The sequence below is a fragment of the Rattus norvegicus genome, chromosome 3 (genome assembly GCF_036323735.1).
Source record: "Rattus norvegicus strain BN/NHsdMcwi chromosome 3, GRCr8, whole genome shotgun sequence".
In the NCBI taxonomy this organism is placed as follows: Eukaryota; Metazoa; Chordata; class Mammalia; order Rodentia; family Muridae; genus Rattus; species Rattus norvegicus.
The window spans coordinates 138,452,014-138,477,614 of NC_086021.1; the positions used below are offsets into that span (position 1 = coordinate 138,452,014).

The following is a 25,601-nucleotide window of genomic DNA, read 5'->3' on the forward strand; positions in this document are numbered from 1 at the left end:
CTCTTTTCACGTCCTCTCACCAATAGACAAGAACTATTATGAACTCAGAGTAGGAATTGCAGGTGGTCAGTAAAGAAAGGTTGAATTCAATGAAAAGAAACAGGGGCAGGCCACTGTCCAAGTATCTTGCCTGATTAAGGATGCCCAGGCTCTTCTCAGTTAGGACGATTACAGAGAAAAGGGCCTTATCTTCCAGATACTGAAAGGCAAGAGGATTGATTCCTTGGCAAGGAATTGATAAGACTCTTGGATTGGACTGAAATCTGTGAGACTCTTCCAATGGGTAGAAGGTGCTAAGAGTTTGACATCTGGGCTAACCCAGGAAGCAATATCTCTAAAAATAGAATATGCTGTCTAAGGTCACAGAAACTCACATCAAACTTGAACTTTACTCTCAGCTTGGTGCCTCTCCTCTGTGCCACACCACACAGCCATCTCCTTCTCACCTTCTGTCACACACCTCCTTCTTATAGGTCAGATTAGCACGAAGAATAAAAGGGAACAAGAATCTCAAATAACAAAATGACAAATGGTGGTACATGCCATTAATCCCAGCACCAGGGAGGCAAAGACAGGCAGATCTTTGTGAGTTTGAGGCCAGCCTGGTCTACATGGTGAGACTCTATAAGATATGCTGAAGAGAGAGGCAAGAGGACCAGGAGTTGAGACCAACATGGACCACACAGTTCATCCTAGAAAGACTGCTGAGTGGTTATGAATAGTTGCAGCTCCACCTGCATTGGGTTCCCAGCACTCACACCAGCAGCTCACAACCACCAAGACGTCCGACACACTCTTCTGGTTTCCTGTGTGTGTGTGTGTGTGTGTGTGTGTGTGTGTGTGTGTGTGTGTGTGTGTGTGCACGTGTGTGTAATCAAAATGAGAAAGAGAGAGGCAGGTCCCCTGGCTGTGAGGCAGGCCACAGCAGAGGGTATAGTGATGTAAAGAGGCCTGTGAGGTACACTAGCCATGAGCTGTTTATCTTGAACTTTGGGCTTTCTAAACTTCACCCTATCCAGTGTGGTGGCACAGATTTGCATTAAGGAGGTAGAGCTGTGGGGAGCCCAACTTTCTGGGTGAGACTAGGAAGATTTCCCCACATCACGACACTTAAGTGGGTGATTGTCATTGTTTTGACTGTTTTGTTTTTGAGGTAGGGGTTTCTTAGGCCTAAGCCAACACTGAAGTTGTTATGTAGACAAGAATGATCTTGAGCTCTGGCTCCTCCTGACTCTCTGCCAGCACACTGGATGGGGTGAATGTTTTTTTCTTTTTCTTTTTTTATTGGATTTTTAAAAATTTACATTTTAAATGTTATTCCCTTTCCCGGTTTCCCCTCCAGAAACCCACTATCTCACCTTTCCCCCTCACTGTCTTGCTTCAAGTATCACTCAATCCAACACTGGCTAGGCCCCTCCTCAACCCCCGTATTACCCCGCATCTATCACCTCATCTAATACTAGCTAGCCCTATTTCACGTGGCCTGCCCTATACGGAACCTTAGACAATAGTTCAGTACATAAACCAAACAGCCTGGCTGTGTTACTGTCACAGTCCCCACTACCGCTGAGATCTGGAATGTCTGACATGGACCTAAGTACACCTTTAAAAAAACATTTATTCATTCATTTCTGTATGGAAGGTTATGCAGCTTGCAACCATGGTATGTGGCATTTTCCTCCCAGATTAAACATTCCATCTTGGAAGGAATGCTCATTAAAACTCAGGAAAGTCTATCTTTTTATTTAATTAATTAATTTATTTATTTTGGATTTTCAGGACAGGGTTTCTCTGTGTAGCCCTGGTTGTCCTAGAATTCAGTATATAGACCAGGTTGTTTTCAAACTCAAGAGATTTACCTGCATCTACCTCCCAAGTTCAGGCAAGACCCAGGAAATACTAAGAAAAGTTAAGACTCAGAAAGTAAACAACTTGCTAAGTCTCAGAAGTCCCTGAAACTGAACAACTTTACAAGATCCCTCCCTCTCTCAGGGCTATGTGAGCAGTAAGGCTGCTGAGGAGATGCTCCAGTCTGTTGAGCTGCCTGCAAGCTGTGCAGAGAGCTTCATCACCCAAGCTGGAGTGAGCGGCCAGTGCTGCAGTTGTGGCTGCCTTTGAGGTCATCCACACTTCTGGAAGGAACCCTAATAAACTCACTGGTTTACTAAGCTAAACTTTTGTGGTAAAGCGAGATATCTGTTTGTGCCTTCCCAGAAATAGTGTAGCACACAGTGCACCGTGTGCATGTGGAGGTCAGAGAACAACTCTAAGGAGTCATTTCTCACCAGTGGCAATGAACGCTCTTGACTGCTGAGCCATCTTGCTGCTCCCTCCCTTTTTAATTTTTATTTTTTGGTTGTGTATTTTACCACAATGACAAGGAAAGTAACTAACATGATCCTGTCTCAAGGGGAAAAAACCAGACTGTTACATGTAGTAAGCAGATGTCATGTGTAGCCTGTGTCACAGAAGCTTTACTGTAGTCAATACATGGTCCCTGAGAGCTTGTTTGGAGATTCTAATAAGACAGTGCACTACGTATGCAGCCTTGACTGATCACTCCTCTCCAACAGGAGAAGGAAGCTGTCATTTTTCAGAGTATGGCAGCCTGTGTGAGAAGGGGATGACACTGACTAACTCCCAAGAAAAGCGGCCCTGATGTTCAACAGGAACGCTGCAGCTACGTTACCTCATGCCCAGGAGTTTGAAGTGATACAGACAATTATTTGTAGCCAATCCCTGCTGGCCTTTGTGAAGAAGTGGTCTAGCCTTGTTGGGGACTCTGGTGAGGTGGATACTAATTAGAACTTCGAGCATCTAATTGCGGTCTGTGCGTTCCTCCTTTATGTAAAGGGAGGGAAGTCAGTACTAAGCAGGACCTCTCTAACACACATCACTGGGACTGAGCACATCTCTGGGGCACAAGCCTGAATGTCAAGTCCAGAAAGAATTCTGAAGATCATATGAGATATCAGATTTCTACCAAGGGATTGAAGAAGGTTTTGGTTTTAGAAAAAAATTCTCATTTTTTTCCTGTGTATGAAATGCAAGAAGAGAAGTTATGTCATACAAATGTATGGGCATACACAGGAAGCTCAGGAGGCGTTCCAGGGGAGGAGCAGGTGGCAAAGCTGGCATAGTCCTCTGGCCTAGGCTGCAGACTGACTGGGCCATATACAGTAGTGTCTGCCTCATAAACTGCAGCCCTCAGCAGTGCTGACATCAAGGGGAGGCAGCAGGGCCTTGGGGAGAACTCAGCTTTGAGAAGAGGAAACAAATGGCACAGGAACTTACATTTGCTCAGTTGTCCTGGGCAGCTTCTCATCATCACCTGTAAAAAGGGAAACGTTTCAGTTTAAGTTAAATAGAACACATGCAGACGGCAAGTGGTACTTTTGCCTTTTCCCAGAATTTTCTCAGGCTTTCATTCACCCCCTGATCCTTTTTTAATTCATTTCACAGAATCTTAGGCTCTTGAATGTGTGTGTGTGTGTGTGTGTGTGTGTGTGTGTGTGTGTGTGTGTGTGTGTGTGTAAATAAAATTAATGTTTAAGTTCTATATTTAATTTTCTTAATTATTTGACCTAAGTAATTTTTCTTTTCAGAGTTTCCTGGCTTCTATATTAATGGTCTCTGATGTCCTGACCTCTGGGTAGCAATGCTGAGAGCCACACTCAATTCAAAAGTTTTTCCCCATGTCATATTCAGAGTACCCCAGCAAGCAGGGTTCCCCTTTCAGCCTAGCCTCCCTAAAGTTCACTGCTGCAAGTCTTCAGCCATGGGCTGTCCTAGCACAGCCTAGTCTCCCTCTCCTTACAAAGCAATTAGGCAGCAATTCAGTCATGTTATCCAACTGGAGCTCACATCCTTGCTCTCTCAAACTGTCTCATTAATCTTGGCCTTTTTTCTGACACTTAACACAGATGGTAAGCACAGCTAGACTTCAAGTGGTAGGTGAACTCATGGTTTTCCTCCTGAAATGCATTCTGTGAGGAATGAGTTAGACAAGTTGACTCTAGTTGAAATCAGGGAAGAAGTCAATGCCCACAAGATGGAATTTTGCATAAAATAGTACACTATGTTAACTTCTCCATCATAGGAAAACCCATTAGGTAAGAGCTGGTGAGGTAACTCTTTACAGAGACTTACCCAGGTAAGGAACATGAGTAGCTCCAAAGAAGTATGTCCTTGAGCACGCCAGAGGCCCCTTTGGTGAGACACACTGAGCGACCTGAGCATCATGGGGGAGGGAAAGGAGATGGGTATAGTAGGAGCTGGAGAGCTGGCTCGCAGGCCTGGCATCTCAATTCATCCTCAGAAACCATGGAAAGATGGAGTGGGGACAGACCCCACAAGACTGTCCTCAGGCCTCTACTCATCTGCATGGCACCCGCAGTCCCCACTTCATGAACACACACAATAAACACACTTAAAAAGGAGCACACCTAGACAAGTAATGCTGACGAAAGGAACAGCAAACAGTTAATGGAATGCAGTTTATTTAACTGAATCTGATTTGCTTTTTATAGACAAAGATGACTTAATTTGATTTAAACAACAGTATTTATTTGTTTAAATTTAAATATGTTTTTAATTTTGGTTTTATTTGTGTGAGGGGTGCAAACAGGAATAGCAAAGTGTACTGTGGAATTCTGAGCACCACTTTTCGTGAGTTGGCTCTCTCCTACTACATGAGCTGGGGGGTGAGGTCCAGCTAGCTTTAAAGTCAGTTTGACAGGCTAGATCACCTGACAGGAGCCTCAGTGGAGGGATTACCCAGATCAGGCTGTCCTACAGGCATGTCTAATGAATAGATGGAAGACAGCCTATCCCACTGTGGGAAGGGGTCTCAGGCTATACAGGAAGCTGGCTAAGCATGAGGGAACTGGCAAGCAGTGCTCTTCCATAGTCGCAAGTCAATCTCCAGCTAAGCTCCTGCCACAACTTCCCTCAGTGATAAACTGTGACCTCAAACTGTGACACTGACTGCTCTTCCAGAGGTCCCGAGTTCAAATCCCAGCAACCACATGGTGGCTCACAACCATCTGTAATGGAATCTGATGCCCTCTTCTGGTCTGTCTGAAGTCAGCTACAGTGTATTTATATAGAATAAATAAATCTTAAAAAAAAAACACAATTATTTCCTTGGTGTGTCAAGTCTACCATCAAACACACTTCTCAGTAATGTTACAATGTTTTTGATTTTTAGCATTTTCTTTTGAATCTTCCTTAGGTTTTCCAATTCTCTGCTTATTTATTCATCCATTCTTAAATGTTGTCTACTTTTTACATTAGAGCTTTAACTATTAATTTGTTTATTTTAAATTCTCAATCCAGTTGTAGAGCAATAGCTCAAAGATAGAAAAAGTGCTTAACGTTCTTAAGATGCTGGACTCCACCCTACCCTGCAATTAACAATAATAACAAAAATGAGTTCTATTTGAAAAAGTATAAAATATGAATTTTATCTGATTCTGAAGGTTATATCACCACCACACTACCACCACCACCACCTTAACGCCACCCCGCCCCACCCCGGCAGACTAGAGTGTTACTGTTGCTCAAGCTAGGGGTTTTTTTTTTGTTTTTTGTTTTTTTAAAGATTTACTTATTTTATGTATGTGAGTACACTGTCGCTGTCTTCAGACACCCCAGAAGAGGGCATCAGATCCCATTATAGATGGTTTGTGAGCCACCATGTGGTTGCTGGGAATTGAACTCAGGACCTCTGGAAGAGCAGTCAGTGCTCTTAACCACTGAGCCATCTCTCCAGCCCTCAAGCTAGTCTTGAACTTGCAACTTTCCTGTCCCAACCTTCCAAGTAATGGGATTACAGACATCTGCCATAGACCTGACTTTTTAGAAATAACACATTTGTTTTGTCACACAATACTTTCTCCTCAACTTTTGGTTTGCCTTGTAACTTTCTGTTGAAGCTAAACAAAATACCACAAGTAACAGGGACTGAAAGAAAGCAAGCCTTCAGTGCAAGACTTGATGTTAATATGACTGGGCATTGCATTGTGTTTAGTGGTTTTTGAAGCTTCAAGCCATGGGCTTCCTATTCCTGCAGCCCTGTATAAGTCTTTGTGTTTAGGTTTGGTCTTGCTGTCTATTGTAATTGTAAATGCTGGCCTCCAAGACTGGAGTCTGTACGAAGACCCAAGTGACCCTGGCCCCAAGTAATTTCTGATTGGTAAATAACGATGCCAACAGCTACAGCTGGGTAGGGTTTAGGTTTCTCAGGCTTTAGGGTAGGAGGAGAACCAAGAAGAGAAGAAGAAGGGAGAGGAGAAAGAAAAACTACCTTGGGTTAGGTAAGTCATTAAAAACATGGCCCTGGGGCTGGGGATTTAGCTCAGTGGTAGAGCGCTTACCTAGGAAGCGCAAGGCCCTGGGTTCGGTCCCCAGCTCCGAAAAAAAAAAAAAAAAAAAAAAGAACCAAAAAAAAAAAAAAAAACAAAAACACATGGCCCTGAGGGCTAGTCAATTGGAATTAAGAGCAGCCCCAATGAAACAGAGTAAGTAATAACTTGGGGTTATCCATAGGAAAGTAGATTTTAATAAACTAGAGGACAGATCTGCACAGCTCTTGTGCTGTTTAAGACTTATTGTAAATATAATGGTTGTGTGTGTCTTTTATCCAGGAACTAAATGGTCAAAGGTGGGGTAGATGCCTTGGTTCAGGATTAAATAATTTCCACATCGTCTTTGAGTTTCCCTAGGAACTTCCTGTGTGATCTGCTGTTGCTGCACTGAGGATCTGCAGGGTGGTGCTATTCTCTAACCTTATGATTAAATCTGGGCGTGCTTGTGCCCTTCTTCACAGAGGGTCTTAGCTTTTTCTTCCCAGATTCCTAGGAAGGCTGGACTGTGAACAGTTGGGGTTAGGAGAATGGAGAATGCCTTTGTTCTTTCTGGTTTTTTTTTTTTGCTTTGTTTTGTTTCTCAACACAGGGTTTCTCTGTGTACCCTGGCTGTCCTGGAACTGGCTCTGTAGAACAGGCAGGTCTTGAACTCAAAGATCAGCCTTCCTCTGCCTCCCGAGTGCTGAAATTAAAGGCATACAACACCACTGCCCAGCAAGTATGCCTTTCTTCTGAGTGGACTGGGACTGTGGTAAGATCTTTTATTTTGGAGATGAGGCCTTTATTACTACTCTTCTCACACTATAATGACTTTGTCCACCTGCCCCCTCCTCTCTGAGGAGTGTTTTGTTGGCTGATTACCATGAGAGTCCATTAGACTTATAGAAATTAAACCCATGAAAATGTGGTGCTTCCTCTACAACTGCATCCTCTATGAGTTCCTCAGCTATAGGGGTCCATACTCAGAGCCCAGGATTTCATCACCATTTCCATCGGAGGGGTCTGAGCTGGTCCTGACATCTTACTTCTCTGAAGGATCCAAGAACCATTTGTTTGTTTATTTAACAGTTCAGGCTCATAATTCTTTTTTTTTAATTTCATATGTATTTTTTCATGTATGTATGTCTGTGTACCACTTGCATGCCTTGTGCCTTAAGATTGGGACATCAGATTCCTTGGAACTAGAATTACGAATGGTTGTGAGCTACCATGTGGGTGCTGGGAATCAAACCTAGGTCCTCTTTAAGAGCAGCTAGTGCTCTTAACCACTGAGCTTTCTGTCAGCCCAAAAAGACATGATTCTTGATTGGTCCTCTGGGATCCTGCCCAAAAGAGAGGCTACTTGTAATTAATGAGTGGTGTCAAGACTCTGAGATTATCCCAAGGAGAGTTGGGTAGAACAGCATCCACTCTAGTTCCGGACGGAGGGTGCCTAGCCCTCCCCACATCCTTTCTGGCAGGGTGGGGATGATATTTCTCTGTGGTATTGTGTGGACTGTCCTGGTACTATTTGTATTTTGATGCTAATTATGTTTCCCCAAGAGGAAATTTACCTGCAACAGTATTGTATAGCAGTTTTTATCTACAAGTTTTTAATTTTGTGAGCCTCTGTCTTCTGGTTCTCTGAATAGCTGAGCACATTTCCTAGTAGCCAACACACGCATGAATGATTAAGGAGCCAGAAAACTTAAACTCGGTGTCATTGCTTTGGTTCTGGATTTATAAGCCCATCTATCAAATGTCCAGGGAATTTAGTTGAACTTAGTGGGTAAAGGGAAAGTATAGGTATCCCGGTTTTTAAATATGAGATATACAAGTCACACTGTACAAGTCTCTACTTCGGATTTAATACCTGAAGTCAACAAGTAACATCATGTAGAAATGCCTCTTCTCTAGCACTTCCTGTATATCCCAACAATTTCTAATTTCATCTCTGTTGCTATGAAAAAAACTCAGACTAAACGCCACTGTGGGGGAAAAGATTTACCTGCTTATACTTCCAGGTCACAGCCTGCCATTGAAGGAAGTCAAGGCAGGAACCTGAGACAGAAAGCACTGAGCACACTGGGGCTCACCCCCTCTCTGGCTTGCTCCCAGGCTCATGCTTAGCTCAAGATCCTCCTTTCTCCAGGAAAAGGTACTGTCACAGTAGGAGGGCTGGGCCTCCAGCCCCAATTCAGAATCAAGACAATCCCTCAGATACCTGTCCATGTGTCTGATAAAAATAGTCAATTACTCAACAGAGACTCTATTTTGAGGTGATTGTAGGATGTATCACGTTGACAGTTGATGCTAATTGGGACAGGACAATCATGCTACATCATGCTACAGGACATACATTCTGGTAGATCGCTAATCTAGCTAGCTTGGAGGTGGCCCAAGGCTTTCAAGTTTTCAGCCCAGAAATGCTAACCCATATCTGCTTGTGTTCTCAAAAATCTTAATTAAAGAATAACTAACACCTACTATTCTAGCTTTCCTAATATCCTGCAATATTATAAAAAATACTTCATTAGAAACATTGAAAATATTTAAAATTCTATTAAGACAGTGTGGACTTTGACAATAATTAGAGTCCTATATTTGAGTGTAATGGTCCCTTTTATTTGTAAAACTGTAATGACAATTTTGGTTTCTATTAAAAAACACAGAAATATTATAAAAATGTTATTTTAATCCCAGGTGTAGGGATTGGGCCTCCTTCAGACTGTCTTTCTTGTTACTAGATAGTAAAATTAATCAGACGCCAGACAGCCCGGCCACTCACCATGTGTTTAGCAATGCTCCCTGCAGGGCCAGTGTTGCGCACCAGGTGCCCCTCAGAAGGGAAGTTAAAGCTGCCAGTTCTCAGGTTGTCTCGAGTGGAGTGGGTACCAAAGAGAACAAAAGGCTGCCGATGAGGGCTGGAACAGCAAGGCAAATGTGGTCAGACAAGGTCCATGACTGAGCTCAGGCTTTTCTGAGTGGCGTAACCACAGGATGGGACAAATCCAACCTATGTAATGTGCCTGGCTGGCTTAGAAAGGAAGTCCGATGTCTCTGACTCCTCCTAGTGACCGTGTGTGTGTGCGCGTGTGCGCGTGCGTGCGTGCGTGCGTGCGTGCGTGTGTGTGTGTGTGTGTGTGTGTGTGTGTGTGTAACCACAGCCCTGCTAAGTTTATGCTTTCCCGCCTGACCTCCTTTTTGAGGAACCAGTTACAAGAGTCTGCTCTCAATAATATAATGATGATACCCCGATATTCATCAGGTAAAATTTTAACAGAAATCCAGCTTTTAGAGAATCACAGCAGTTGGACTACTCAGATCCAACAGACAACAGAGCAGCAACCAACTTCTAAGTCCCTTTCAGGAGGGCAGGAGGAGAGAAGGACACTAATGGTGTCCCTTTCACACACCTCCCACACACCACCTCCCACACACTACCTCCCCACACACTACCTCCCACACACCCACTGCCAGCCCTGGTGGTCTTTTCCTCTCCATCAACTAGACCTCCACCTCCTGCTCATTCCATGACCAATCCTTTCAGCCAGTTTAGTCAAGAGAGCTTTTCTAAGAGCCACCAAGAAAACTCCACATAGCGCATCTCGCAAATCAAATGAATGCTACTCACTTTTCTTCTGAGCCTTAGTTCAAGCTAAGCTATGCTTTAAACAGAAAAGGATGTGTCTGAAACCCAGAAAAGTGCTTTGTCTATTAGACTGGTTAGGACTTGGGGAAAAACAGAGGGATTAGCTGCCTCCTCTGCCCACCAAAGAAAACTCCTGCTGAACATGACAAAGCTGAAAAGGAACTACTCAGAAACCCTTAGTCCTCCCGTCTTTTGCAAGGTGCTAGGTACTTACCTTAATTCATTTTACAGTCCCACCTTCACCCCAATTCTGCTGTTCCCTGTCTATAGTTTTGCTTTCCTGAGCTAGGTATAAAATAAAAGTTCCTTTCTTTAGGTTGAGACGGATTATCTGTAATATTTTAAAAGCCATTTTACTATAAGAATACAGAAAAATAAAGCAAATACAAAAGTACAAAGCACCAAAACAAATGCATTGCAAATACGAATTTTCTTTTCTTTTCTTTCTTTCTTTTTTTTTTTTTTTTTTGAGACAGGGTTTCTCAGTATAGCCCTAGCTGTCCTAAAACTCACTCTGTAGACCAGACTGCTCTTAAACTCACAGAGATCTGCCTGCCTCTGCCTCCCAAGTGCTGGGTCTAAAGGCATATGCCACCATTGCCTGGCAAAACTGACTTCTCATGCTGTATCTGTAGTCAGCGCACATCCTGAACTTCCATGCTCCCCATCCATCTTCAACAGCCTTGTTTTCTCTCTCATGACTGGCACCTCCTTCCCAGGAAACATACCTGTTTTCAGTAACATGGCTGGAGATCATTCCATGACTGAAGTAGCTTCTGAATGGCTAAAAGGAAGCCAATATATGGTGTAAGATAACAGTATTAAAAACAATAAAGCTTTCACCTACATGTATATGTCAAGAGAATGAGTAGTATGTAACGGAAAGATAATGTAGATAAAATCATGAACTTGGGAGTATAGCAGTGAAACAAAAAACAGCCAAAAAGAAGAGGGAGGAGGAGGAGGAAGAAGAGGAGGAGGAAGAGGAAGAAGAGGAGGAGGGAAGGGACGGAAGGAAGGAAGGAAGGAAGGAAGGAAGGAAGGAAGGAAGGGAAGGAAGGAAGGAAAGGAAGGAAGGAAGGAAGGAAGGAAGGAAGGAAGGAAGGAAGGAAGGAAGGAAATGGATGCAAAAGGCAAAGAAACATAAAGCAGACCCATTCAAATACATAGTTTTTAACTACAGAAAAGAACTCTGGGGCTGGAGAGATGGCTCAGCGGTTAAGAGCACTGACTGCTCTTCCAGAGGTCCTGAGTTCAATTCCCAGCAACCACATGGTGGCTCACAACCATGTGTAATGAGATCTGATACCCTCTTCTGGTGTGTCTGAAGACAGCTACAGTGTACTCATGCACATTAAATAAAAATAAATGTTTTAAAAAAAAAACAAAACAAAACAAAAAAAAGAACTCTGGCCAATCAGTATTTACAGTTCAAATCACTAATTTACCTGACTCTTCTTTTCTGTTAAATGTCCCTAAATTCCAATAACTTTAAACATAATTATAATATGCTAATTTAAATCAGTAATCAGGGGAATTACAGCACATGGAAGTATAATGATAAACTTTTCATAGGAAAACAAAAAATTGATTCTTGGCTTTGGATGACATATTAGGCTAAACTTAACCAAAAGTTACCATACAGGGTATGTTTACCATACTATATCTCATGCTCAAAGGTTCAAACTTTCAAAAGGGAATTCCAGTGCCTTCAAGTAATATATCTTGTGTTTTTTCAAATAGTCAATATTTCTTCTTTGCAGAATAAAATAAATCACACATAAGTAAAAACTGTTAACATTTTGATAAATTTTCTCCAAATCTTTTTTTATCATATCCGTAGACTATTACAGATTATACTGCAGTTTATTATTTGTTCTAAAATATATATACTGTTACTGAATCTTCTATATCAAGATTATTAATGTGGGGATGACTCAGGAGTTATTTTTGCAGAGGACCCAGGTTCAAATCCCAGTATATACACAGTGGCTCACAACCATCTATAACTCCAGTTCCAGGGGATCTAACACCCTCTTCTGATCTGGGAAGGCACCAAGGCACATGTGATGCACAGACATATATGTAGGCAAAAACACACATAAAATAAAAATAAATAAATCTTAAAAAAATAAGAGGGAGCACAATCAAGGAAATTACCTGACATTTACTTTTAGCTTCTACATGCAAGAGTACACACATATGTATGCAGAATACACCACACATATATACAAATGTATTTTCATGGCAAAAAGGAAACAGACATAAATAATGCAATTGTAATAAACATAGAAGAAATACTCAAAATATATATTAAGAATTCTTTAATTTAGTTAGAATTTCTTTCGAGACAAAGTATCAAAAGGATAGCTTCAGATGCATCATGGGATCAAGGTCTGCCTTGAACTTCTGATTCTTTTATTTCTACCTTCAAAGAGCAGGGATTACAAGCATGCCAGCACATGAAGTTTTGTTTTTGAAGGTTCTTACTATGTAGCTCTGGCTGGATAAAAACCCCAGAGACCCAACTGCTCTGGGGTTAAAGGCGTGCACTGTCACACCCAGGAGATTTATTTTTAATTATGCACTTGTGTGTACATGAATGCAGGTGCCCATGGATAGCAGAGCCATTCAGGTGAGAACTGAGAACTAAACTCTGGGCCTCAGCAAGAGTAGTAAATGCTCTTAGCCACTGGGCAGTCTCTGTAGCCCCAAGACTGAAAATACTCAACATGAAACTAAATATTCTAGTCAAAGTGTGAAGCCACATACAACCTATATGGCTGGTGGAATGCAAATCAGGACATTTTCAAGGAATTTGGCAATAGGTTACCGTTTGACACAGAAAATGCCCACTGGCGCGCACGCACGCACGCGCGCGCGCACACACACACACACACACACACACACACACACACAGAGAGAGAGAGAGAGAGAAAGAGAGAGAGAGAGAGAGAGAGAGAGAGAGAGAGAGAGAGAGAGAGACATACTTAGCAGTGCTGTTGCAATGGCAAGATATTAAAAACAACCTAAACACACACACCTGCAAGAGTAGAGGTGAACCCGTACTATGGCCTACTGTGAACTGTAGGGAAAATGAAAAAGCTCCCAAGGAACCCATCTGGAGAGCTCCAGAATGTCCTGGGTTTACTTTGTGGTGATGTGCTTCCACACCCGTCAGAATTCCTGTCAAGTGAAAAAGCTCACTGGCAATGACTCCACAGCTCTTTAATGAGAGGCACAAGAGGACGTAAGAACTGCGTGTTATCACTCATCTTTAACACTCAAACAGAACGGGTGGTTTCTGCCCCACTGTTATGGGAGGGGTGGTGAGAGGGGTGAAGGTGCAGGAGACAAGAGTGACATTTTGTCCTTAGTGCTAGGACTGAACACCATGTAAGCCCTTCACCAGGTCTTTCTCTCTTAGAACTACACTAGTATAGGGGAAAAAGAATAAAATTTTTAAATGGCATTAGTAAAATGTAGATAAAAGAACTACACTTTGATTTACTTGGAGTCCACAAAGGAAAGAAGGGAAATGGGAAGCAGAAATGACATTTGAATAACAGACAAAAGCTTTGCAAACCTGATGAAAATTGAGACTCTGCTGAGGTAGAAAGCCAAGAAAAGCAAAGCACAGAAACATGAAGCTAACGACTATCTGTAACTCCAGCTCCAGGGCTCCAACATGTTCTTCTGGTACTTATATGTGCACACAGTGTGTATCCAGACAAGCAAGCACACATACATATATATAAAATAAATCTTTAGAAGAAACATGATGAAAACTGCATACAGACAGATCTTAATGAACCCATGCAAGCACAGTAAGAACTAGAGTCTCCCATCCCAGTAGATACATTTAAAAATGCTCCCTCCCACCCATAGGCTCAGGGAACACTGCCGAAGGGGACAGAAAAACTGAAAGAGCAAGAAGATCAGGGAGTTTGCTGTGAGACTGTGTCACCTGCTAACATCAGAAGATGCACCCATGAAGCCTCATCATCATGACTGCCAAATGCGAGCTGGACAAGGATGACACCAATAAATATGACAAACAGGACAGAGAAAAACCCATGAGGCCTCAACTCCACATGAAAAATTACAGGTAACTGAGGACAGCTGGGGACAGGAGAGGTAGCCTTCCCCAGAGAAAAGCACACTAATTGGTTGTCCCATGACAAATGATCAGCTCTGAAGACATACATACAGGTTTATATGTACTGAACAGGTTATGTATAGGAATATATATATGTATGTATACGTGTGTATATATGTGTATGTATACATACATACACATACATACATATATACATACATACAAGCCTGCGATAACAATTAGTAAAAAAATAAAAAAGGCCATGAGTTTAAATGAGAGTGGGGAAGGGTATATGGAAGGGTTTGGAGGGAGGGAAGAAAGGAAAGAAAGAAATGGTAATTAAATTATGATTTTTTAAAAAAAGAAAGAGAAATCTTAAAATGTGTCAGAGGAAAAAAGACCTATGTCCACAGAACAAAGATTGAGAAAAGAAGTCTTATCATCAAAAACAATGTGAATAAGTAGATAATGGAGCAACATCATTTGAGTACTGAAAGGAAAAAAAAACCATTAACCTAGAATCTATAGAATTTTGCCTATATATTGCAAAAACAGCTTTTGGAAAAGTTGTTGCAACTAGGAGTGGTGATTCTACTGTGGTGGTTCAAATGAGAATGACCCTATTGGCTCATATACTCGAATATTTGGACCCCAGCTAGTAGGATTATTTGTGAGGAACTAGGTGGTGTAGCCTTACTGGGGGGTGTGTCACTGGGAGTGGGCTTTGAGGTTTCAAAACCCCACACCGTTCCCAGTCTCTGACTCAGATGTGAGTGCTCAGCTGCGGCCCAGTGGTATGCCCAGTGGTGGACTCAGTGGTATACTCAGTGGTATACTCAGTGGTATGCCCAGTGGTGGACTCAGTGGTATACTCAGTGGTATGCCCAGTGGTATACTCAGTGGTATACTCAGTGGTATACCCAGTGGTATACTCAGTGGTATGCCCAGTGGTGGACTCAGTGGTATACTCAGTGGTATGCCCAGTGGTATACTCAGTGGTATACTCAGTGGTATACCCAGTGGTATACTCAGTGGTATACCCAGTGGTGGACTCAGTGGTATACTCAGTGGTATGCCCAGTGGTATACTCAGTGGTATGCCCAGTGGTATACTCAGTGGTATACTCAGTGGTATACCCAGTGGTATACTCAGTGGTATGCCCAGTGGTATACCCAGTGGTATGCCCTGCCTGTTGCTAAGCTCCCCACCATGATGGTTATGGACTATCTATCCTCTGGAACTGTAAGCCCCAGTAAACTCTTTCTTCTCTCAGTTTCCTGGGTCAAGGTGTCTTCATGGCAATAGTAAGATACCCAATATATTATCTATTATCCCAGCACTTGGGAGGTAGATGAGTTCAAGGCCAGCCCAGACTACACAGTGAAACCCTGTCTCCAACAAACAGTGGAGAAGACTGTTTCTCTATTATGTTCCCTTGTATACGTTGAAGTTGAAAGAATTTAGTATCATAAGACTTAATAACAAACAACATTAAAGGACATCCTCACAGGAGGAAGATGCTAAGCAGAAGACTGGTCCATACAGAGGAATGCAGAGCACCAGAGAAAGGTAAAAACAGACAGGTAAGACTCTCTCCTAACTATTAAGGTATTCAAGAATAGGAGCAGCAATATATAACATTATATAGAGAGTGCGTGTGTGTGCGTGTGTGTGTGTGTAAAATGCTCCAGATCAACTCCCAAAGGTCAGGTGGGGGCATGTTCTATGCCACTGTGGTACAGTGAAGAACAGCATAGTAATAGTTAAACCCCAGAGAGGCTCAAAGGCAAGCTCAAGATGGCTCTTCTGAGTCTTCCTGTTGAATAGTTTTTGTGACTATTCTGTTCCCTGGTTTTCAAAATAGACAGTTCAGTTTAGTCATGAAGATGCCTAGCTTGAACTGGTAACTGGTAACTCACTACCAATGTGGGCTTGGAAGGACAGCATACACTTGTAACCCCGGGGATCAACTAGTATTCAGAGGTACATAAGTACTAACTAGCACTTGACATAACTACTGGTTGGGGACACCACCATGCTGAAGGTGAATATCCTTCTAATAGAGAAGTTGGCGTAAGAAAAATATTTTGAGGGTGTAGGGAATTGAAACCAGAGCCTTGAATATACTTGTTTTTTTTATAGAAATAGGAGGGAATTTCTTTTATGACATATACAATGTGGCTTATAGAAATGATAACCAAAATAAACCTCTACAGTGGTGAATCTCAAAAAAATATTAGTAGGTCAGGTATAGTCGTACATGACTTTTACCCTACCACTTGGAAGGGCAGAGGCACGTGTATGCCTTTAAGTTCCAGGCCAGTCAGGGTCATATAGCGACCACAATAATGAAACAACAATAAAAATAATAGTGTAACAATAATAAATTTACCATTTTTCATTCTCTTTATGACTTTACTTACATACCTCACCCGCCTGAGATTCTGAAAGTTCCAGTAGGAAAGGGATTTCTATGTCAAAATTAGCAAAGAAGCTTGTCCACTGATGCTCAAACACAGCCAGGTCCTATTTTAAAGCAAACAAAGTGTCATACAAGAGGTACATTAGAGAGCAAGAACCATGAATTCACCTGAAATACTAGGCCATTATATACATGGATTACTTATTACTTTTGAAAAGAAAATATCCAGGAAAGGAACATCTTTGCAGACAAAGTAGGTTGGCAGTAGTTCCCTGGGGAGTGGGGACAGACATTGACTGCCCATGGACACAGGTAAAGTTCTATGTTGATAATATTCTCTCTTTTATTTTCTATGTTTTAGACAGTGCTTCACTTTGCAGCACTAGCTGGCTTGGAGCTATCTCTGTAGACCAAGCTGGCCTGCCTCTGCCTCCAAGTGCATGGGTAAAGATGGCTGGCTTTCACTAGAATGTTCTGCTTATGGCTATCTATCTTCTCCTTCATCCACCTCAGCTACCTATTGATATGTTTGTATACATGTATAAGATGCATATATATACATATATATATACATATATATATGTATATATATATAATTCATGATAATCACAGATGTGGGAATTTGGGGGAAAGGTTGGAATAGCATCTTACTATATAGTCCACGATGACCTCAAATTCATTATCCTCCTGCCTCAGCCTCCTGAATACTGGGATTATATGCAGATACCATTTCTCACTAGATGTTTTGGTTAATGACAGACCAGACATATGACAGCATATACCATGCACTGTTTCACTTAAGTTTATGTAATCATATTTTACAATGCTTATACCAAGACAAAATTGCCTAAAAATACCCTTCTTGGTATCTACATCCTTTTTATCTTTTTAAAAGATTTGTTTATTTTTGTTTTATGAGTATGAGTGTTTTGCTTCCATGTATGTATAGATATTACATGCATTCCTGGTGCTCAAGGAGGTCAGAAGAAGTCCTGAGCTTCCCCTGGAACTAAAGTTCCCAACTGCTGTAAGCTGCCATGTGTGTGTTGGGAACCTGGGATCTATGGAGGAACAGCAATCCTTAACCACCCTGCAATCCTATCCACCCCCCAAATCCTATGCCCTGCACATAGTTAACATGAACAACCAAGGGAACGCTAGCTGCTAAAGAGGTCTACAGATAGGATCACACAGCACAGTGAACATCCCTAACTCATTGTCCTGATGAAATTCTGTTCCCACTCAAAGTAACCAGCAGTTAGAGAAGAGATCAGTTCTATGTCTAGGCCAGGAAATTTACAGAACATGGACAGGGAACATCTTACAGTAACTGGTGAGGAAATTTCAAGGACTGTGGCTATCAGGTTAAAAAGATGTATAAACTACTACCCAAAAATAAACCAATATGAGTACCACCAAAGGTTACAGTGTTGGCAAAGTGTATACAAACTTATCAAATGTTTAAATCTATGAACTCAAATTATACACACTCAAAAAGCTAATTATCTGTAGTTTTCAATTTTTCAGTTACTTCTTCTTGAGGTGCTTCTGTTTGGTGGGTCTGCTTCCCACACACCAAACACGGTTGTTTTTAGTGAAGTGACCTGAAGGAGCTACGGTCCTGGCCTAGCTAACTTCACAAATGGTTACACGCTGCTTCTTTCCATGCTCTTGGTTAACACGTTAGGGTAGGACTAACCTTTCTTTAACTAGCTCTAGAACAGTACCTTAAGGTTTTAGTATAATTCACTTATAAAATATGACCCTGCCTTAAACAAAAATCCAAAATGACAAGAAATTCACCTAGCGCATAGGAGGAAGCAGAGGCAGGTGGATCTGAGTTGGAGGCCAGCCTGATCTACAGAGTGAGCTCCAGGACAGCCGGGCTACACAGCGAGACCGTATCTCACAAATCCCAAAGCCAAGTCAAACCAAATAAAAGAGAAATAACAAGACCATAAAGAATCAGAAGGTGGTTCTTTTGAAAACATCAACAAGATCAACAAACCTGTAACCAAAGCTACCAAAGGAAGAAAGAGAAGATCCAAATGAACAAAATTAGTATGAGAATGGAAACCTTACAACAGATACCGATGGATCCAAACAATTTTTAAATCTATGTTCAACCAAACTGGAAAACCTAAATGAAATGGATGAATTTCACGGAAGAAATGACCTACCAAAATTAACTCAAGATGAAATAAACAAACCCATAACCCCTAGTAAAATAGAAGTAATAATTAAAAATCTTTTAAATAAAAGACATGTCAGAACCAAGTGGAGTCAAAAGAGTGCTCCCAGAACTAATGCCAATCCCCTCAAGCTATTCCGCAAATAGAAACTGGAGGAACAAATTCTAGGGCTCATGGGTTAAAAGCATGTCTTTTTAGAGGACCAGAGTTTAGTTCGACTCTCAGAACCCACATGATAGTAACTGCCTGAGAAACACTGACCTCAGTAATGGATGTTCAAAACATTTACTGCTTCACAATCTGACATTCTGGAGTTATACTTGTGGGGCAGGATATAGTGATATTTATTGTTCTTTTGTTTTTTGTTTTGTTTTTCTTTTGTTGTTGTTTTTAGTTCTTGTAATAAAGAAATCTGAACCAGCCTGAACTTACTTTTTTGTCTGTTATGATTGCCAAAGCATTTGCTGCTTTTGTTTGTGTTTGATAAAGAGGGGAGGGGCCTCTGTTTCAGCACTGACCATTCTGGAGAAAGTTTCTCTGGGACATAAAATAACTTTTTGTTTTTATCTCTTCCTCTTCTCCCTCCTCTTCTACCTTCTCCTCCACCTCCTCTTCTTTCTCATCCTTTTTTTTTTTTTTAATTTTAAGAAAGGGTATCATTATGTAGTCCTAGATGGCCTGGAACTCACTCTGAAACCAAGCTGCCTCAAACTCACAGTGACCTGCCTTCCAAGTGCCAGGAGTTTTAAGGACAAGTATCGCTGTGCATTTTCAATATATATAACATTCTCAGTCATTGGGAATTGCAAATTAAACTACTCTGATATTCCACCTCACACCCATAAGAATGGCTACAGGTCAAAAACTCAAGTGACTTCACATGCTGGGGAGAACGTGGAGCAAGGGGAGCACTCTTTCATTGCTGGTGGACGTTCAAACTTATATAACCACTTTGGAAATCAAATTGGCAGCTCTCAGAATATTGTCAATTTTTCTACCTCAAGTCCCAGCTATACTACTCCTGGGCAAATACCCCAAAGGTGCTCCACCACCCTACAAGGACACTTGCCCAACTACGTTCATAGCAGCTTTATTTGTAATAGCCAGAAACTGGAAACAACCTAGATGTCCCTCAACTGAAGAATGCATATAGAAAATGTGGTTTGTTTACACAATGGAATACTATTCAGCTATTAAAAACAAAGATATCATGAACTTTGCAGGCAAATGGATGATGGAACTAGAAAATATGACCCTGAGTGAGGTAACCAGACCCAAGAGGGCATGTACTAACTTATAAGTGCAGTATAGCATATAAAGTACAGGGTAAGCACACTATAATCCATAGACCCAAAGAAGCCAAATAACAAGGAGGGCCCAAGGGGGGACGGCTGAATCCTTCTCAGAAGGGGAAATAAAATAGCTATCAGAGGTGGAGGAAGGGAGGGAACTGGGTAGGGGAGGGGAGCAGGCTGAGAGGATGATCAGATGTGGGGAGAGCAGGGAGAGAGAATGGAAATGGGTGGAAAAGAGGCATCTCTAGGATGTGCCAGAGACCTGGGATGGGGAAAGGCCCTAGAGGAGGCTTAAGGGGGTGACTCTAGCTGAGACTCCCAGCAGTAGGGGATATGGATCCTGAAGTAGCCACTTCCTGTAGTCAGGCAGGACTCCCAGTGGAGGGACAAGGACAGCAACCCACCCACAAAGCCTTCTACCCAAAATGTGTCCTGCCTACAAGATGTGTGGAAAAGGATAGAGTAGAGACTGAAGGAATGACCAACCAATGACTGCCCAACTTGAGACCCATCCCATGGGCAAGAACCAGTCCCTGACACTACTAAAGATACTACTCTGTTATGCTTACAGACAGAAGACTACATAACTGTCCTCTGAGAGGATCCACACAGCAACCAATGGAGATGCAGAGACCCACAGCCAAACATTAGACAGAACTCGGAGAGTCTAATGGATGAGTTGGGGTAAGGATTGCGGGACCCAAAAAGGATAGGGACTCCATAAAAAGACCAACAAAGTAATCTGTATCCTTGGGGACTCCCAGAGACTGAACTACCAACCAAAGACATGCAATATGGGCAGCCTGGTTCCTGGTTGAACTAAGGCTTTAAACTCTGAAAGCCCTGAAGGGAAGGAAGGCGCTTCACCTGTTCCCGGGTAGCAGGCCCGTCTCTAGCCACAGTCCCTCATAGATGTGTGGCCATCAGTCACGTATGAGTGATGCCCCAGGCCCCTCCACATGTACAAGATGTGACCTGTGGTTACATAGGCTCTCCTTTTAATGAGGTACCTAAAGGCCTGGAGGCTTAGCCAAGAAGTTTTCCTTCCCAGACACTCCACCCAGCAAAAGGTATTTAATCTGAGACCTAACCTGAGAAGTGGGGTATGGTTTTACACATTCACTTTCTGCCAGGACAATAAATGCTTTAAAACCATGGACTGTCTCTTTTCATCAGGATCCACCATGGGGAGCAATGGAGAAGGCCTTTGCCTACAGAACCACCGTCTAATCTCCTGTAGAGCCTCTCTGCGTTCCCAGCCATGGTCACCATCAAGCCAAGCTTAAGCCCACCAAAGTCAAACCAGGGACTTATCCCATCAGGAACAGCCAGAGTTCACCACCACCACCACTACCCCCAGCCCCAGGCTAGATCCAGCCCGCAGGCCCCCACTCTGAGCTGGGTATCTGAGAACCTGACAGCCCCAGCCTTGTCACAGTCCCCGGGACTCCCAAGCCAGCTTTGGCTGTCCCCCACCTCAGACCACACTTCCCAACCCCTGGAACATTGTCCTGAAGCTGCCCTATAGCGCAAGCCCGGCCACTGTATGATTAGTAAGCAAGGTCAACTCCCGGAGTCCTGCCTCCCCAGCAGCTGTGCCCTGGGACAGAGGGGACACAGGACCCCACAACCCTACAATACAAGAGCTAGACCTATATACTCTGCACAGGAGTGGAGGCTGTCCCTGAACCGGTTGCCTGTCTGTCTGTGAATTCCGTTCCCCTAACTGGACTGCTTTGTCTGGCCTCAGTGGGAGAGGAAGTGGTAGTAGGGGAAATGCTATCTAGAGGAGGGTTCCCCCTTTTCAAAGGAGAAGGGGAGAGGAATGGGGGGAGGATCTGCATGAAGGGTACTGGGAGGAGAGGGGAGCTGATGCTGGAAAATAAAGTGAATAAATAAATAAATTTAATAAAAAATATCTATCTTCCTTTTTTTTTATTCTTTTAACTTTTATTTCCTTCTGCCCAGAGGAACTAGAAACAGTGCCCACAGTAGAATGAAACTAAACTGTGGCCTCTAAACTTGCCACTTAAACACACAGGCACTCGCTATAAAGAAATGGTTGGCTACAGCAAAATGTCCAGATGATGATGTAATCACTGGCAATGCTCGAGAAAGGGGGTGGGGGTGCAGAGAAGAAGCCAGGTTCTAATTTTCTTTATCTTAGGGACTCTTTCTAATTACTTCTCTCTCTCTCTCTCTCTCTCTCTCTCTCTCTCTATATATATATATATATATATATATATGTGTGTGTGTGTGTGTGTGTGTGTGTGTGTGTGTTCTTGTGTGTGTGTGTGTGTGTAATATAAATGACAGTAAACCTAATCTACTCTATTCTAAATGGTTAGTACAAAGTGTAAGTGACACAGAGAATAATGATAAACTATGGCCATTTATTTATGTATTTTATAGGTTAGAGGACAATTCTGTGAGACTGGTTCTCTCCTTTGTGGATGTCGGAGAGCAAGCGCAGGTCCTCAGGCTTGGCAACAAGTGCTCTTCTTGCTGAACCATCTCACTGGCCCCGCAACATTTTGTTTGCTTGTTGCCTTTGTTTACTTCTTTTGAAGCAGGGTCTCTGTGTAGTCGGGGCTAGTCTGGGACTCATTATTTAGTCAGGGCTGGCCTTGAACTTAGAGCTCTAGCAGCCCGTGCTTCCAGAGCTGGGAGAAAAGGCATGCACTACCACGCCCAGATGAACAATTAAGGACTCCAGAGTTGGAAAATTACATTCTAGGGTGGGACACATTTTTGTAAACAAGACTGCTGGAAAGCACAGACACACCAGTAAAGACTATCTAGAATAGCTTTTGTGCTGAGAACCAGCAAGGACCTAGGCAGGATGTTTAAATATTACAGTCTAGGCAACAGGACAAGTTTGCTACCTCTGTTTCAACCTCTGATCTCTTTAAGCAATTTGTCATCTTGGTCTTTCATGTTACAAGACAACCTCTGCATTGTTTTTACTAAAGTCCAGCACAATTCCTTCCCCGAGGGAAAAAGAACCAAAAAGTCAGGTCAAACAGCTACCTCAGGAGGATTTCCTTAGAAAAGCCTCAACTCTCCCAGGTTTTCTCTTTTGTAAGAGTCCAGAACAATCTAACCCACTCTCTGATTAAAGCAATTAAGAAGTACCCTGCATTTCTTCAAACTAAATGCCTTTGGTGGATAATTTGCTAGGACAGTTTAACATAATTATTCTGAATACACTTTGGCTCCTTACTTTTGAAAGCATGTTCTCCAGAGACATAGGATCCATTCTGCTGTAGACATTCCATAGATTCAAACTCACGTCCTGCAACTGCAACGAAGGGCAAAACACTGAAGTCATTAAGTCAATCACTAGTATGGCCGATTACCTATCTTCTGACACTCAAAATTACTGTCTTGGTATAAATACTCTTACTAGAACAATAAACTGAAAAGTTATTATATTATTTTTAAATTATTAATTTTGTTAACTGTATTTATTATTAAACCAATGCTTTATTAATTCTATTAGAATAAACCACAATTTTATTAATCTTATTTGACCCTATGAAATTAATAACTGCTTTCTCATTTAAGAAAATTATTTTCAGAATCCTCAATATATCATGATTACATTTAATGATGGCACATACACATTATACATATGCACAATATGTTTTTTCTTTGTAATTTTAATTAAAATAATACATACTTGTAACTTTTTAAAAAAATCGAACAGTACAAAAGGCTTACAATAAAAAACTTGAATCCTTCTGGAAAGTGTATCAGTCTCATGCATCACTTCTAGGCCTTCTGGCTAAGATCAAGTGTAGTCTCATTCAAAAACTACTTAGAGCTTTTTTCCTTTTTGTTGCTTATGTCTAGATTTATATTACTTATATAGAGATGTCTATTTCTTATCAATTTACAAGTATTAACCTATGCAAAGATGCAGTCTTCTCTATCATCGCCCCCACACTTTATCTCTACATACCTATCAGCCATTTATAATACCAAAATCATACAAATATTATTTCTCCAAGGTAAAGTACACTCTACCCCACCAGGTGTAGAAGCTGCTCCATTGTTTCACTCGAGTTATCTTTGCTTTGCTTTTTTTTTGAGACAGGGTCTGTCTCACTCCATGAGCTTGACTGGCTTAGAGCTTTCTGTATCCTTGGCTGGCCTTGAACTCATAGATCTGCCCCTCTACCTTTGGAGTACTGGGATGAGCAATTCAATCCTGAACTTCCACAGTCCCACTCAGTCTGCTTACTCCAGGGCTGCCCAGCAGTGCCACCACTGCTACATCCTTGCCTCTGCAGTACAGTGCCTGTGGCACTCCTAGCCTCTCTGCATCACGTTTCTTCTGCACTTCCCTTCTCCTAAAGTCAGCGCTATCAAATGTTCAGAGCGAAGAAGACAAATCACCTCTGCGATCCAAGTAAACCCTGCGGCTTTCCCCAGCCTACTGAGACTTTACTATGTGAAGAGCATGCGTATCTATGTTTGCATGCTCTGTGCTGCGGTCTGTGATACTTTTATCTTGTTTTATTTTGTTTTTCAAGATAAGGTCTCTCTATGCAGCCCATGCAATTGCTGTTACAGTTTGAATATGCTGAACACATTTTGGAAGGTGGTGGAAACTTCAGGAGGTAAAGTCTACAAGGAAGGAAGGGAGGGAGGAGGGGAGGAAGGGAGGAAGGGAGGGAGGAAGGAACAAAGGAAGTCACTGTGTACACACTTTTGAAGGTTACACCTTGATTCCAGACCCTTTCTCATCTCTGCTTCTCTGTGCCATGAGCTAATCAGTCACTGCCACACAATACCATTGCTAGGATGTTCTCACCATGAGCCAAAGATTCTGGACTGAAATCTATGGAAACCCAGGCCCAATAAACCTTTCCTCCCTCAGTTGTTTCTATCAATCAGGAATTTTGTCACGTTGATGAAAAATATGAGCACCACACCTGCAACCCTCCTACTTCTGACTCCCAACTCTTGGGATTACAGATGTACACTTTGTACAGTCTGCTAAATCTTTCTCTTGTGTTTTTGTTGTTGTTTTGTTTTTGATACAGGGTCTCATGTACCCCAGACTGGCTTGGAACTCTACACAGCCAGGGATGACCCTGAATTTCTGAACCACCATCTCCCTAGTGCCACCACACACAGTTCTATGGTTTGTGCAAGTTAGGTAAGCATTCTACTAGCTTAAGTTACACCCTAGTCTTGCATCTTTTTTTTTTTTTAAACATTTATTTATTTATTATGTATACATCATACAGCTTTCTGCCTGCATGTATGCACCTGCAGGCCAGAAGAGGGCACCAGACCTGATTATAGATGGATGTGAGCCACCATGTGGTTGCCGGGAATTGAACTCAGGACCTCTGGAAGAGCAGTCAGTGCTCTTAACCGCTGAGCCATCTCTCCAGCCCCCTTGCATCTTTTTCTTAAGCATCATTTCCACCTTTCAGCTGAAGAGCTGATGTTTGTCTGTATGCGAGCAAACCTGGGTTCATTGTTTACTCTCATTACTCTAATTTAGCGTTTGCTGTTCTGACCCTGATGCCTATAATCCCAGGCAAACTGAGGCAGGAAGATCACTAGTTCCATGCCTG

The 25,601-nt window shown here is 42.2% G+C and overlaps 1 protein-coding gene across 6 annotated transcripts in view; it reads right to left on the reverse strand.

Annotated features, from left to right (window-relative positions):
• Dnaaf9 (dynein axonemal assembly factor 9) overlaps positions 1–25,601 on the reverse strand; it is a 134,741-nt gene that overhangs the window by 81,043 nt on the left and 28,097 nt on the right. For all 6 annotated transcript variants that reach the window (XM_039105694.2, XM_017591986.3, XM_063284380.1 and 3 more), the window contains 6 exons: positions 23,231–23,308; positions 16,526–16,624; positions 10,728–10,783; positions 9,136–9,271; positions 4,150–4,231; positions 3,295–3,331 (listed from right to left, as the gene is read on the reverse strand). In XM_039105694.2, the coding sequence (XP_038961622.1) occupies positions 3,295–3,331; positions 4,150–4,231; positions 9,136–9,271; positions 10,728–10,783; positions 16,526–16,624; positions 23,231–23,308 (488 nt within the window). The remainder of the gene's footprint in view (positions 1–3,294; positions 3,332–4,149; positions 4,232–9,135; positions 9,272–10,727; positions 10,784–16,525; positions 16,625–23,230; positions 23,309–25,601) is intronic.